We start from the raw sequence: 16,062 nt of genomic DNA on the forward strand, positions 1-16,062 counted from the left end.
GAAGGTGTTTTCAGAACATTTCCATTTGAAAGTGTTCTCAAAGCAATAGAGTTCGCGTGTTCTTTCTCCTCCTCTGGGGAACTCTAACATGGCACAGCTGTGTGGTTGGGCTGGAGATTATTCCAGCCAAAATCTAAGTGCCTAGCAAGGACAGGAAGATAGGTTGTTTTGGAAATTAATATAGGGGCACCATGTCAGGAAAGGACTTGGAAGAGAGGACCTGAAGACTGAGGGGAGGGAGGTGTCAGTGTGAGGCCTTGGATGAGCCTGGGAAAGGCAGTGATCTGAGAGGAAGAAGGAAGTCAGGCCTTCAGCAGTCCACTGAAGCTGGCTAAGAGAACAGGCACCTCCATGAACAATCACAGCTGTTTCTCCTCCCCCTTTTATCAAGTCCTTCCCTCCTCCCCCTTTTAATTAGGGGAAAGACCAGACTATTCAAAAGTTTTACTCCAAGTGACTTGTAGAGGAGACACAGAAACTAGAAATGAAGGAGGAGTGAAAGTGAACTGCAAGAAAATAGGAAAATATGACGCACGGAGGCAGGCAACAAAACAGTCTGGCTGGTGTTGGGAAAGCTGCAGAGGGGAAGCAGCCCCCCAAACAGGAGGCTTGAAGCTCTTCAAGGCAACTCCCATGTAGGAAGAGCAAAGCCTTTGGGTTGTGCCAAGGCCTGCCAAGCGGTTCCCTCTCCCTGCCCCAGTGAAGCTCCAGAGCTGGAAGGCCATGTCAGTGGGTCAAAGGTGGTTTCTCCCTGTCAACTTCCCATCTTTTCCCCACACTGTTTCTTACTCTACGTTCTTCATAACCTGCCAGATGCCCGACCTCTTCACCCTCAAAAGTGAATGCATCTGGTGGATCCAGTTCGTGCCTAACCCCATCTGTGTGCATCTCCTCTGGCTCCCCCCAAATCACCAAATATTGTGAATTTGCCTAGGGCCGTGGTCGGCAAACTGCGGCTCGCGAGCCACATGCAGCCCTTTGGCCCCTTGAGTGAGGCTCTTCCACAAAATACCACGGCCTGGGCGAGTCTATTTTGAAGAAGTGGTGTTAGAAGAAGTTTAAGTTTAAAAAATTTGGCTCTCAAAAGAAATTTCAATCGTTGTACTGTTGATATTTGGCTCTGTTGACTAATGAGTTTGCCGACCACTGGCCTAGGGGATCATTTTGCAGTCACCACCACCAGCTGGTTCCAGACTCAGCTGTCTAAGTTTTAAGGGCTCAGCACTCTAAGGGTCTCCCAAGAGGAGACTTAGCACTTGAATAACCCTGAGACCAAGGGCTTCCTTAAATTTGCGCCCTAGGCCCTCACTCACCTGACCTGGCCTTCCCCTAAGCCTGGCCCAGCTCTATGCTCTGCTACCTCAGCCTCCGGGATGAGTTGAAGGGATGAGTTGAATCCCCAACTGACTGGGGAGTGACATCTGGGAGCCGGGACTTCAGGAGGGAGGCAGAGAGGCCTATATTGTGACGCCTTGAGGGTTTACGTTTCAGGAAGGACAGTGAGGGGGCTCACACATGGCTGCCCTACTTCCCCTGGGATCTCCCTGAGCTGTCTCAGGTCCCTACTCTGTTGCAGTTTTTGTGTTGTTTTTTAATCAGGACTGAATTGCTGAGAATGGGGGGAGAGTAGAGGAGAGGACCCAACAGAGGAAATCAGTGACTGAGTCAATATATTCTTTATTCAATGACAGGGAATATAAAGAGTGTATGATAGATCCCTAAGGATACAGACGAAGGTCCTCCGCTGAGTCATCTGTGGGAGGTGCACAGTCCATCTGAGGAAATTAAGTCAGACAATTGCTAGAAATCTGGCAGGCACGGAGCAATTGGACTGGACGGCAAGTAGGCATATCCCACAATGCTTCCTGGAAAAGAGCACCTTGGCGCACAGTGTCATGAGGCACGGCGGGAAAGGGGTGGCAGGGGAGGGCTCCGCTGGGGAACGTGCTGAGTGCAGGTCCGTGACCACCATCTCCCAGGCCTGGAACAGCCAGGGCCTAGCATGTAGCGAAGAACTCAAAAGATGGCTCGTAGAATTGGAACTACTTCTCAGGAGCCACAAGAGATAGGAAGGGACTGGATAAATCAAAATGGTGAAAAGTAGAAAGCCACTTTGTAAGTTACATCAAGGGGAGAAGAGCCTGTAGGGAATGGAGTAAAGGGCCTGGATTTGACAGTACCAGCAACTTTGGCCAAGTCCGGATATGAGAGAGAGAGAGAGAGAGAGAGAGAGAGGTAGAGTGGTGAGATGGTAGCTGAGCTGCTATAGCCAAGCCAAGAATTTGAGAAAAGAAAGTGGGAAGCACAGGCAGTCCTCGGGTTACGTCGGACTCGATGTACGTCGTTTCATGGTTACGTTGCCATCTCCCATTTATTTATAAATAAATAAATAAAGTTTCGTCATTTCAACGTATGTACATCTGTGCTTTATGCTTTTTATTATTTATTTACCACAAGTAAAGGTCAGGAATTGTTATCTTTTAAATTTTTTTGCTGTTTCACTTCATTACTGCTGTGTATGTGCTCCATGTGAGTGACATGGATGCTTATGTAGGTGGGTTCCGACTTACGGCGAAAATCGCCTACGTCGCGCGCCTAGGAACGGATCTCCGACGTAACCCGAGGACCTAATGGACCCTGCTTAGTAGGGTTAAGGCTGACAGAAAAGAAATTGGACAAGAGAGAGGAACTATGATGGAAGGAAGACAGGGACTGGGAAGAACAAACACCCTCAGGAAGGTGTATTTCCCAGACAAAACAAAAGAAAATACCAAACCAAACTAATCAATCTGAAAAAGAGAAGTGGGAGTTAAGAGTGTAGGAAGCTGCCCTGGCCAGTATGGCTCAGTTGATTGGACTGTTGTCCCATATACCAAAAGGTTGTAGGTTTGATTCCCTGCCAGGCAGGGAACATACCCAGGTTGTGGGTTCGGTCCCAGGTCAAGGTGTGTGGCAGCAGCCGATGTTTCACTCTCACATCTATGTTTCTCCCTCTCTCTAAAATAAATTTTATAAATAAATAAATAAATAAATAAATAAATAAATAAATAAATAAATAAAACATGTCCTTTAAAAAAGAGTAGGGGAAGAGCTCCTTTTATTGGGAATATGGAAGTGGTGACAAGAAGAGAAAGAGCCTGAGGTCTGGAGCTGAAGAAAGCAGTAGCCAAGCTTTTTCTGCCTTAGGGGAGAGGGACTGATCACCTCCCCCAAAGAGAGGTAGGTTCATTCTAACCTTTTGGCCTTGGAGATCTCCATAGGGGTGGCAGGTTTGCAACTTTCATTTCAGCCTGTCCTCATGAGGAGGCCTAGGAGAGGAGCTGGAGGAAGTAACAATCCCTTCCTGAAGCCTGAGTTGGACAGAATCTTCAAAGTAGGAGAATGTTGTGTGTTTTTAAATAGACAATTTTTAAATATTTTTTAACTGATTTTGAGAGAAAGGGAGAGGGAGAGAAACATTGATGTGAGAGCATAACAGCAATCAACTGCCTCCTGCACGATCCCCTGTATGGATCGAGCTTACAACCCAGGCATGTGCCCTGACTGGGAATCCAACTGGCTGCCTTCCTATGCCCAACCAACTGAGCCACACTGGCCAGGGCAGGAGAATGCATTTTTGACATAGGTGCCATGGCTTAATGGGTTACAATCTCTACCTAGTAGAGTCTGGGTTCAAATCTCCCTTGAGTCACATCTTACTAAATGAGCCTGGTTCCCTCTTGTGTCCTGGGGGCTCCCTGATGCTCCTGCTGCCCTTGCCCATACAGTAGACCAAATCCTGGTTAGAAATTCCTTGCATAGCACCTTAGTGTTCTCCAACTCCAACGCATTCTGAAGTTGGAAAACTTGGATTCTTAAGGGCTTGGGACAGTTGGCTTTACTCCCTACCTCTGTGCTGAATGCTCACCTAGTCTGCCTCCAGGGCAACTATTAGGCCCAGAAAAGGACCAGATAACTAGCAAAGGAGGATCATTTCCTTGGTTGTCAGTTTCTCAGCTTTACATTGGATTTCCCCTCTTTGGTGTGTCTGTTCCTTTTGTCCTTTCAGATTTTTGGACCCACAAATCCTCAGTGTCCACTTTAGAAGCTCCAGCCCCAATCAATCACAGCAACTTGGTAGTTGCCCCACCAGTTTCTGAAATTGGTGACTGACCCAGTCCTTTCATTGATTAAAGAGTGAAGGAAGGCCTTGGAACTCAAGAGGAACAGAACTGAAAAACAACTAGCTTGGAGAGGTTGCAGAAAATCAATCTGACAACATTGAAGAGGGTGCAATACCACTGATTGAAATGGAATTTGAATCTCTGAGCCAGAGGTTCTTAAACATTAGCATACCTCAGAGATCCAGGAAGATAGGCTAAAAGACTAATTGCTGGGCTTCCCTGTATTATCCCACTCCTAGTTTCTGATTCAGTGTGTTTGGGGTGGAGCCTGAGAATTTGCATTTCTAAAACAAGCTGCCAGGCGATGTTGATGCTGCTGGACCAAAGATCACACATTTTGAGAGCCGAGGCCTATTAGAGCATTCCAGGGAAAAGAAAGAAATTTTGCCAGGTCAGAATCTCTAAGGGGTCTAAGAGAATAGATTTTACTTTTCTGTTATTGCCCAATCCCACCCACTCTCATCCAGAGATGGAAAGAATCTATCTTCTGGTACCTATGGTTCTGCGTCAGGGCTCACCCTGTCCTTGATATAAATAGATAACAGCAGTTTGATTGCACGAGTGCTGGAAAGGGAATGATTTTGTCCCAAATTATATCACCTCTTCAGTTCCCTAAAGGCATAACATCATTTTAACAGGGGAAAAGATTTTCCTTCCACTTCCACTACCAGCTATCAGAACACTTAAAATGTAAACAGATCTGGGTAAAGCTAACACTTTGGGTCACATTCTCCTGTGTAAGGGATTCTTTACAGAGATACTTTGATGGGATGCAAAGGGGAAGATACCTGCACCCTAAATAGAGGTACCACAGAGGGGAAAAGGTGACAGCTTTCTTATATGGTACTTCTCTATTTTACATTTTGCCCAGAGAGAACACAGAGGCATTTTTTATTTAAAGCAGTTAGGGTGGACATGTGGCAGAGGCAGTTGGAAGATGGGAGTAGTTTGAGGCTGATTCCCTGTGGGAAAAATCATTCAAATCTACTTGCCCATATGATGGCTGTTGCTTATTTTATTTTTTGTCCAAAGGAAGTGGTGTTGGACCGAGGTAGAGAAGAGAGTGGTACACCAGAAATGACCTAAAGGGAGGCCCCTTCTGCACAAGGCCCTTAACTCCATGGTGCCTTTCAGTTGGGTGCTATCACTGCACCTACACTTTAGGGGCTTCACTTTCTAGCCTGACAAATACTAAAACAGATTAAAGGCTGGAGGTTAACATCTAATTATTAGGAGTGTGATCTGATAGTATGGAGAGTCACCTCCTACAAGTCTTTAAAACAAGGTTTGTGAGGAGCTGGATTTGTTAGCATACCGTATCTTTAAAAAAAAAGAAAAAGAGTAGATTGTAAGCAATACCCTTCTAGTCATTATAGACCAGACTATTCTTATATCCTACTGCCTCTGGTATCTTATTCCTTAAAATATTTAGTGACCACTGCCTTGTATTCTTGACATAAATATATAATGACCTTTCTTTGACCCCAGTTTAAGTGATTCCATGGGTAGGCTAAATGTATATGAAAAACTGAGTGAATTGCTAATGTATATTTTTTCAAAAAGGAGTTCCTGGTTTTTATCAGATCTTCAAAAGAGTCTGTGATCCAAAACAGGTTCTGAACCACTGCTTAATAGAGCTGATTTGCATGAATGAATGAGGCAGAGTGGGAAGGTAGAAGAAATGGCATAGTCCAGTTTCACTACTGGAAGGCAATACTTTCCTATTCCTTGGGGCTTCTCCTAATACTGATCCTAGAACACTCCTGTCTATGAGAACCTAGAACAAGGCTGCCTTACAAAGGACTGGCCATTTTGCTCTAGTCATATGAATACAAGCAAGAGAAGTGCATTCCAGGCAAAGAAGGAAGACTGCTCTGAGCAGCAGAAGGCAGGGACTGGATTGATCAAGTCATATCCACTCTAAGAAGTCCATTCAGAAAAATGACCTTATTTTCAGGTCCATCTGGGTCCAGGGCTCTGAGGAGCTGTGATTCACCCCATTTTCCCTTAGCAAATGGGACAGTCATGAAACTAGACTGTTGCAGCTCCCTTTATTACCTCTCTGGTTAATTCCACCAATTGTGGTTGAAAAATAAGTCTGTTAAGGAAAAACCAGAATCTAAGCATTAAAGAGAAAAATACTGACTTTCATCCTCTCTGCTCCTCTCCACTCTTCTCCCTCCCTAACCCCAAACTGCTCTTACATACAAGGTAGTTTTTAAATTGTAACTCTGGTATTAACACATCATCAATAAAGAGAAACAATGACCAACTCATCAACTAACAGATGCTAGAATATTATGCAAGTCCTGGAGTTAAGAGTCTTAGCATGGACACTTTCCCAGAATTGTGAGGAATACCAACTGGGAAGTTCATTACCCTGCATCAGCTGCAAAATTAAACCACAGCCATTTCCCCTATAAGTTCTGTTTCAGAGAGAATAAGATCCTCAAGAATAACTCTGCCCCCTTGATGAGGCAATCAAGGTCACACAAGAGTAATGAAACAACCTGTAAGCACTGTGATTCCTGCCCTAATTTCTCAGCACTTAAAACAAGACAAGAAAACACACCACACAACAAAAACAAAAAACCCTCACTCAGCATAAAGCTTCTATATGCATCTTGCTTGAAACCCACAAGAAAGAGCTCACCTCACCGAGGATGTTTCTTTCTCTCTCCACCCAAGCAAAAAGAATCTGTGGCCCCGAGATTCGGACATAGAATATCCAGTTGTCTTGATCTCAGTGACATTCAAGAAGTCTTTATACCTCAACTTCCACAACATTACCCATCACATAATCCTTTCCACTAGGGCTCCTGTAATAGATGAGCTTACTTCCTATCTTGAAACAAAACAAAAACCCCATAAAATTCCCACTACCCTCATCACCAGAACACAGCCCCTAGAAAATCTAGCTTTTACAGTTTGTACTTTGCATGCTCTCTTCAAAGACCCTGCATACAGATACACATTGACACATAAAGACACAGTCAAGAGAAGAGGGGGACTGTCCAAGGAGATGAAGTTTTTTCTTCTGTGTGAGTCTGGGTTACTTAGGAGTATACGGTCCATCTCTTAGCATGGTAGTATGATCTCTCAACTGGATATACATATGTGCAGGATAAAGGAGTAGGAATAATGGGTGAAAAGGTTATTATTTCTATTTTCCATCAGGTGGGGTTGAGAGGTGTGGATGTATATTTGGATGATTGGGGTGAAGATGATGGACCCACACAGGAATGAGATCTGCCCTTCAGCTTTCACTTGGATAAAAAGGGGGGCTCTTTTCTGTTTCCTCATTACTCTAACCCAGTGTCATCAGAGTGTTTCATGGAGTCACCAGTTCTGTGGGATGTGAGATAGAAAGAATACTGAGGTCAAATACATTTAGGAAACGCTGCATTAAGAGGCTTAAAATTTGCTTTACTACATCCATTTTCAGAGCCTTTAATATGCCAACATGGTCTTTCTCTCATGTGTAATGTAAAGAGAATATAAGAGTTACAGTATACAGTGGTGATACTAAAAATATTTAACAACTGGTATGGCATAGGCTCCAATCAGTCAGAATGGACCTCAGCCATAAACGCTGGTACCACTGTACCCTTGAGAATGGACTCGGCTGAATATCAGCCCATGTAGTAAGCATTGTTTCCCAAAAGTTTTGCCCAAAGAACTCTATTTCATGTGGTATCTCACAGAAGTGGTGAAAAATGCTCTGGCCCATGCTGAACCCTCATCTTTCTAGGGATGAGGCCAGGCCTCATGATTCTGGCCATCGGGGGCAAGAGAGGGGCAGCTCTGGCAGAGACGCCTGGCAGCACCAGCTGATAGATGTGACCACAGCTACAGCAAAAACAGAAATCAGAAGACAGATGTCCCTCTGTCCCAGCTGCTCCTGGGACTCTGTCCCTGATGGGTCAGCAGGTGCCTGTCCAGGTGATGTTTACGGCCAAAGCTCTTCTCACAGCGAGGGCACTGGAAGGGCTTCTCCCCAGTATGGGTCAGCCAGTGTCTCACCAGGTGGTGCCGTCGGCCAAAGCTCTTCCCACACTCAGTGCACACGTGGCACTTGGGCACCGGTGGGGTGTGCTGCCGTTTCCTAGCCCCAGGGCTCTCTCCAGCTTCTTGGCCTTTGCAGGATTTGCCTTCCGCATGCATTCTCTGGTGGCTGGCCAGATGGGAGCTGCATCGGAAATTCTTGCCACACTCAGAGCACCTGCTGGGCTTGTCATGCATGTGGGTTTTCTGGTGCCGGATCAGGTGATGTCTTCGCCCAAAGCTCTTTTCACACTTAAGGCAGCTATAGGGCCTCTCCCCAGTGTGAGTTTGCTGATGCCTGGCAAGGTGGGAGCCCCACACAAACTGTTTCCCACATTGGGGGCATGTGTGTGGTCTTAACAGGGAATCCATCTCTGTGCTACACAGAAGATTTGAGAAGCTATCTTCCTGAAGAAAAGGTGGGCCCAGGAGCATTCCTCTGGAGCTTCTGGGCATGGAATCCCAGCTCTCCTCCTGCTCCGGGTTCCAGAGAACAGTATCTTCAGATACACTGGATAACATTCTGGGAGGTTCTGCTTCTAGTTCAGGGGTATCCCCCTCCTGCTCACTTCCATCTCCTGTGGAGAAGGGAAAATACCAACCCCATGATGGGAGTCACCAGAGAGGACCTCAGGACCCAAGTCACAGGTGAGGTTGTATGATGTCTGTTAGGGCCTAACCCTCACCCAACAAGGACTGAGAGAACAGATTTTAATGTTGTACAAGACAGTGCAGGAGGTGTAGAAGTTAGAAGCCTAGGCTTAGGAGACAGACTACCTAATTTTGAATCTCAGCTTTCTTACTTAATTTCTGTTAGCCTTCATTTCTTCTGTAAGATGTAAATAATTATAAGATAGATAGCACAGTACCTGCACATAGTAACCACTTAGTAAATGGTCTGTGCTATTGTGATTACTTATTTACCACTGATCTTTACTATTAATTACCATCTTCCTGCCTAAGCATAAATAGAGAATTAAGGAATGTGCTGCAGTCATCACGGGCTGGCTGGCCACCTGTCAGCAATACCAGAGACGCCGTGGAAGCCCTTTCTGTAATAGGAGGGAAGTTGAACAGCAACAACACCAACAGTCATGGCAGCAACTAATGTTTATTGAGTGCTTTTTATGTACCTGGTGGTATTGTTCTACGATGTCAACATATTTAAGTCTCACAATAACTTACACGTGAGGAACCCAAAGAGAGGTTAATCACTTTTCTAAGGTCCTGAATTCAAATCCACCAAGTTTAGCTCCAGAAACCTGCCTTCCAAAACCGTTCTGCTATACTGTCTTGCTTTTGAAGAAAAAGACCTCTAAACCTTTCGATTCTCCAGCTCTCCAAGGCAGAGGAAGGATTAGAGGGACATGGAATGATCACATTCCAAGAGGGATGAAGGCTGGGCCTGAAAGCCCACTCTAGGCTCTTACCTGTATATGTTACCCTCAGGATGTCCCTCTCCTCTAAGTCCTGTGGGTCAGGGACCCATTGTTCTTCCCCTCCTTCTAGTTGAGAAAGCATGTCCAGCTTAGGAATTGGAAATCCTGCCCATGGGAAAGGAAAACAGGGATGCCAATTAGTACAATGGTAATTCTATATTTCTGAGAAAAGCTGTTTCCTATATTATTCTTTAGAACTCTAGATAAAAGGCCAGATACAAGCTTCACCCTCCTCATCCCCTCCCATTTTTTTAAATTGCTCTTCTGTTTTCCCCAGAAAATCACACATTATTCCCCAGTGCATGTGTTCTCTTCCACTTACATTTCAAATATTTCCAACCCAAGTGTCCTTTCTGGTCACAACTTCCTTTATTTAGCTCTAACACAGCTATCTCTCCATCCCTCCCCCTCCCCAACTCCCCTCTTTCCCTAGATGGTTTCTGAGTTTCCAAGGACTTCTTTCTATCTCGTAGATGTCCTGCTCTCTGTTTTGTAAAAACCTGCAAATTCCCAACGGAGAAGAGCCTAAAGGCCTCTTCTCCATGGGTCAGCATTATTTTGCCGCTGTCTTTAAAAATGACCCTCACTTCCATTCTCCTTGAATTAGTCCTAGTGCTCTTTTTCTGGTGGAAGGACAGACAGCTCCCCTGACAAGGATAGACAGATCCCCTGACAAGGATAGACAGATCCCCTGACAAGGAAAGAACCCTTGACAGACACTATCCAACAGTGCTAGAGCACAGGGCTCATCCTCCCAGAGTGCAGTCTTTTAGTGGCTGGGGAAGATCATGCTTACTTAGAGAGACCACTATCCCACAGTTTTCTTGCATGACATATTCTCCATAGAAGTCTGTCTGAGAAGGGTCCAGGCTCCGCCACTCCTCCTGAGAGAAGCACAGTGACACATCCTTGATGGTTACCAGGCCCTGAAACAAAATGTAGCATCATCTGTCACCAGCTGTTCCTTAAGGAAAATGTGATCCCAATATAAAAAGATGGGGTAATAGAAGAAAGAGGGCAAGAGAAGATCTGGAAAAATAATTACCCAGAGAGGCCCCTGGGTAGGCCCATGGGTGAAGGGGAAATGAGGAGAGGGGTAAAGGTAATGGTCAGTAAGTGAGGTTAGTGTCTCTAGAGGAGTCTCCCAAATGGGACTAAAAGTCGGAGACACCAGAAAATCACTGCTCTCTCTGTTAACTATATGTGTCTGCCCAGTCTCTTCTTATTATTTCCATTGAAAAAAACTGTTTTCTGCTCTCCTTCCTCCACTTGACCGTTCCTTTTCTATCAGCACAAAATGATATAGATACGATAAGGACACATATGTAATACCTTAATCAATAAAGAAAAAAATTTTTTTTAATGATATAGATAAAACATTCACCCCCACACCCACCACCATGTCATATCTTTATCATCTGAGGCAGCATAGTATGGTGTTTAAGAGTCCGGATTCTGGAGCCAAATAACTCCTAGCTCTGCCATTTACTAGCATTATGGCCTTACACACGTGCCTTAGTCTCTTCCTGCCCTTTTCCATAAATGCCCCATCATCCACCCAATCTTGTCTACTTTATGCTCTTCCAAGCTTCCTTCAGGTTCTCTTTTCCTAATCTTCACAAATTTATCTCTTAAAGAATATTAATGAATTGTTCTTAAAATCTCCCTGTGGATAGCACAGCCATCTAATAAAAACAACAACACACCTGACTTCTAGGAATTCTCCTCTTCTTGTTATATCTTCATTCATTTTTAAAGGATATTTTGAGCCTCTTGGAAAGGGATAGAATCTATTCACTTATAAGATGAACATACTATTCGTGATCATGTGACATAACAATTCAGTGGGAGGATGGTAAGGCTTACAGAAAGGCCGCCGCAGTAATGAGACCCCTGGGAGAGGCCCAAGGCAGCACACAGCCCACCTGTGATCCGGCTGCAAGAAGTGCAGCTGCCATCTCCCAGTCTCCGGTGCTCCCCTCCTGGGGAACGGCAGGAACCCAGGGAGCCGACTGAGCTGGTGAGGGGAGAAAGGAACCATTAGAGGTGTACCATTCATCCTTTCCCAATAAGAGCCGAGGCCCCATTTTAGCGGGGCTTAAGGGTCACGGTTTTTCTATATCTATGCCCATTGGTAAGACTCAAATGCAGAAATATAGTAGAAGAGACCTTCACTCAAAATGTTCAGTAAGAGTATTGAGTGGCTTTCAGTAGATCTTTCCTGTCGACCATCTCTACTAAACTGGCTATGGTATGAATTTATATTATTTAAATTTAATTTTCATCTGGTAAAGTGTATCTTACGGGGTGTGTTCTCCAATAGCAATCAGTGTTGCTGTCACTTCCTTAGTCTCCCACATTTGGTACCACTAAGATGCACTTGCAGCAGGTGGAGGGAGTGGTTATATAAGAAGTGGGGAAAACCCTATTGTGTGGCTTGCAGAATACAGGAGCTCCTTATATTCCTGTGACCAGGGCCAAGGAAGAATGAACTAGCTGTGATATTGATTATGCTGTTCAGTTCAAGGCAATTGGGGATTTTTAACTCTACTCTCTGAACAGAGAGATTAGGAGACTACTCTGCACTGTGCTCCCCCCACACACATCCTCCAGACGCTCACCCTTTTCCTGAAGGGACTGTGGCTCTTCTTCAAGGTCACAGCACAGGTGTTCCAGGGGCCCTGGTGCCATTCTCCACGGCCCCTCCTCTTGGCTTCCCCTTTCCACCTGGGGCTCTGCTCCATCCAGCTGGACATTCATCGACTCCCATCCTGTCCCTAGGGCTGCTGTCTGTTCTGAAAGCATTTTTGCTGCGAACCCAAATTGTGACCTGGAACAAATTCATATCAACAGTTCCCATGAAAATGGAAAGGGTTGATATTCCTAAGGGAGTTAGGGAGACAGCAAAGGGATAAAAGATGAAACTGGATGATAAGAGCTTGATGGAAGATGGACTTTAAAAGCTTGATTTAGTCCAATCAACTGAGCCTGAGCCAAGCTTCTTGCAGGAACTAAGAAATGAACAGGTGGCACAGAGCAAACTCATTAATGGCTATTTGGGGAACCTTGTGATAGAAACAGAATATCCCTGAAGGCTACAAGAACTTCATTGAAGAAAAATAAAGGAACAATCCTGGAAATTCAAAAGCTATCCGTTAATTCCAACCACTGAAAAGACAGTAAAGTAAACAATCTGGAAACATGCAGGAAGGAATGCACACAGACTTGCACCCAACAAAAATGGATATAATCACTTATAAGATTTTCTGCCACAAATTCCATTCACATTGATTAGTTTAGAATGGATTATTACTATAGGTAAAAGTCCCAGCCAAAGCATGTATTTGTGTCAAAAACACTTTTGTTTCTAACAGGGAAAAAAACAAAAAGTGAAGAAAACAGGAAATATGGCCATGGGGAAAAGTTAAAAACATGGACATAGTTTTGTGTTGGTTAAGAAAGGCTAATGAATGATACTACCAATGAATAAAGAGAAACGTTTTCAATTTCTATACGGATCTCTTCTTTGTGTGTGTGCGTGTGTGTGCGTGCGTGTGTGTGTGTGTGTGTGTGTGTGTGTGTGTGTGTGTGTTTGTGTTTTAAGATCCTCACCCAAGGACATGCTTATTGACTTTAGAAAGAGAGGCAGGAAGGAGAGAGGAAGGAGGGAAGGAGGGAGGGGAGAGGGAGGGAGGGGGGGGGAGAGAGAGAGAGAGAGAGAGAGAGAGACATCCATATGCGAGAGAAACATCAATCATGTGCGAGAGAACCATCGATCGGTGTACAAGACGATGCTCCAACTAACTGAGCCACACCGGCCAGGGCCAGATCTCTTCTTTTGATGGCAAGAGAAGAGGTTTAGGTTTTTAAAAATTCTTCATAATAATCCAGCAGTGCGCAGGACTGGGTGTGTGGGCTCTCCTCTTCTCTGGACATCTTAAAAGCAGGACAGGTCCCCCTTGTGTTGTGGTACAGGCCTTGCTGTCTTATGGCACAGAAACAGTCTATGACACTTCACAGAGTCCCTTTCTCCTTGGCAGAGCTTTGGTAACTACTCTGGCTCACTCCTATCTACCCAACAACATTTGCAAGAACCCAAGATCCCAGGATGGGTAATGACAGATATCAAGTTGTTTATTTTCTTGCCATTTCTCTTTGACAAAAGAGGTAGGTGGGAACCCTAAGCCCAATGCACAGAAAGAGAACAAATTCCCCTTAAATCTCAGAAGTCCTGACGCCCCAGGGCCTCACGGGAGCATCCTGGACTGATTCCCAGTTTAGGCTTCCTTGTCAGAGACATCTCATAAGAAAGGAAAATTCCCAATAAAGCAAGAAAGAGAAACTTCCATTTTCGTTTTCTCCTCTGAATTCTGGCCCCTGTATTCGCTTCACTTTTAATATACACAGAAGGCACCAATTCATCCTCTTCACCGGAGGTCTTCCGTGTTCTCTAGCTCCCTTCACAAACCCTCCCTCAGGACTTGACCTCGAGCTAAGTATCTGGACACCTGTCTCCAACCTATTTCTCCATCTCCCCAGCAGCGGAGAGCCCTGATAGGAGGCCTCTCCCGCAGAGCCCATGGGCCAGCGGTGAGCCTCCCCAGACCACTGACAAAACCGGCCAAGTGCTGGCAAGAAATCTCTGCACAGGAGGGAGGGCGGAGGCACCTGTCCTCAGACTGCATCTCCCAAGATGTTTGCTCTCTCAGAGCAAGCACCTGTCAGTTAAGGTGCCAGCCCTAACCTGGCTTCTCCTGGTCCCAGGACGACCCCAGGCCCATTTCCTCTTTTTTCTCACATATCTGGGGGGGGGGGGGGGGGGGGGGCGGGGCGGAGGGAGGAGGCCGCGGCAGGCACCTGCCGAAGTTAGTTTTTGCAGCCAGTGCGGCAGGACAGAGAAAGGACCACGGTATTGACACGAGTAGCCCAAGGGCACAGGGACGGGCGGCGCTCAGCCGGGCAGCCAGGCCCCCGCCCCGGGCGGGCGCGGGCCCGATGGGCGCCGCTCGGGAGGAGGGTTGCTCCCTCCCTCCTTCCTGTCACAGTGCCCTGGAGGGGGTCACATTTCAGAGGATCCGAGGCTGGCCGAGCGGGAGCCGGGGAAGGGAGGTCAGAAAACAGGTTTCCCGAGAACTGGGGCAGGAGCGAGGGACGAGAAAGGGGCCGCGGGCAACCTGCGCGCGAGTGACAGCGGCGGGAACCCGCGGGGCTGACAGCGACGCCGGGGACGCGGGACACTGGGCGGCGGGCGGGCGGGCAAAAATGTCAGGGGGGGCCGACCCCGGGGAAGGCAGCGACCCGGAGGCCGCGGCGATTCTCCTCCCCGCCCCCACGGGTGACCGGCCCCCACCCGCCGCGGGCCCCGGGGAGCCAGGCGTCCTCCCTCCACTCGCGACTGCCGCCCGCCCGCCCCCACTCACCCGGTCGGCCTGGCCCGCGGCCCGGTGCCTCCTCCAGGCCCCGCCCGCCCCTCCCTCCGCCCCGCGCCGCGCCGGAGCTGCAGCCGCGGAGCCAGCGCCAGGCGGAGACGGCCCGGCGGGCGCGGCGGGGCGGGCACAGGAAATCCCGCCCGCTTCCGGGGCTCGGCGGCGGCGGCGGCGGCGGCGGCGGCGCGGGGGGTGCGGGGGGCGGGCCGCGGGGCCCAGACGTCGGCTCCCGCCGCCGGAGGTCGCCACCCCGGGGGCGACGCGGGCCCCAGCGTCCCGGTCCCGGCTGCCGTGGCCGCCGGCCGCTCCCCGTCTGACCATTTCCCGGCCCGGCCCGGGCCCTCCCGCGGGCTTCCTCGCTCACGGTTCATTAATTACGGCCGGTTCGGTGCCCGCCAGCCTGGAACTCCCCGCGGAGCTTACCTTCTCGGGGGCGGGACAGCGGGAGCGGCGGGAACGGCGGGCTAGAGGGAGCACCGGGGAGGAGGCACTCGTTCCCAACGGGGACGGCCCGGGTGACTGCACTGGGACCACCGGCCTTGCCGCTGCATTGTCCGATTTGCAGGAGCCGCGAGCCGCAGGTGGCTGCTGAGCTCTTGTTGTGCGGGACTTCATTAACAAAACGTAAAATAGCTAATACGCAGTATTTTGGGCATAATTGGGTTACAACTTATTCAAATGAATTTTATGTACTTTTAACTTTTTCATGTGGTTACTAACATGTTTAAATTTTATATATGTGGCTTGCATTAACTTTCATTAGAGCTACTTCAAAGCATTAAGGTGAATTTGGCTGGGAAAGCTGAGAAAGGCCTACAAACATAATAAACACATTACCATTAGAATCTTCTTTATAATCTATAAATTACATTCATTATTCCTCATCACAACAACTCTGTAAAATCTTACAGACTTCAAAAATACGTGACTCACTCAAGGTCGCAGGTGACAAGCATTCCTTTAACATATATATATATATATATATATATA

The 16,062-nt window shown here is 47.2% G+C and overlaps 1 protein-coding gene across 2 annotated transcripts; it reads right to left on the reverse strand.

The window, feature by feature from the left end:
* Positions 1–501: 501 nt before the first annotated feature.
* On the reverse strand, positions 502–15,192 carry ZNF641 (zinc finger protein 641). Of its 2 annotated transcripts, none has more exons than XM_079774993.1 (6): positions 15,067–15,192; positions 12,268–12,476; positions 11,572–11,663; positions 10,443–10,572; positions 9,638–9,751; positions 502–8,785 (listed from the first exon to the last, which is right to left on the reverse strand). In XM_079774993.1, the coding sequence occupies exons 2-6, from the start codon at positions 12,449–12,451 to the stop codon at positions 8,031–8,033; spliced, it is 1,275 nt and encodes a 424-aa protein (XP_079631119.1). In that variant the 5' UTR covers positions 12,452–12,476; positions 15,067–15,192; the 3' UTR covers positions 502–8,030. The 2 variants fall into 2 exon arrangements, with proteins under 2 accessions (XP_079631119.1, XP_079631120.1); XM_079774994.1 differs by lacking the exon at positions 15,067–15,192 and adding an exon at positions 14,391–14,408.
* Positions 15,193–16,062: the final 870 nt, after the last annotated feature.

Source organism: Cnephaeus nilssonii (assembly GCF_951640355.1).
Source record: "Cnephaeus nilssonii genome assembly, chromosome: 6".
Taxonomy (NCBI): Eukaryota; Metazoa; Chordata; class Mammalia; order Chiroptera; family Vespertilionidae; genus Cnephaeus; species Cnephaeus nilssonii.

Bases quoted from the DNA above. Each gene is read 5' to 3' on its own strand.
- ZNF641 (XM_079774993.1), bottom strand. From the start codon at position 12,451: ATGCTTTCAGAACAGACAGCAGCCCTAGGGACAGGATGGGAGTCGATG. The intron at 9,752-10,442 runs GTAAGCATGATC...TCCCATGGGCAG, and splicing joins TGGGATAGTGGTCTCTCTAA to GATTTCCAATTCCTAAGCTG. The intron at 8,786-9,637 runs GTAAGAGCCTAG...CCTTCTCCACAG, and splicing joins CCTGAGGGTAACATATACAG to GAGATGGAAGTGAGCAGGAG.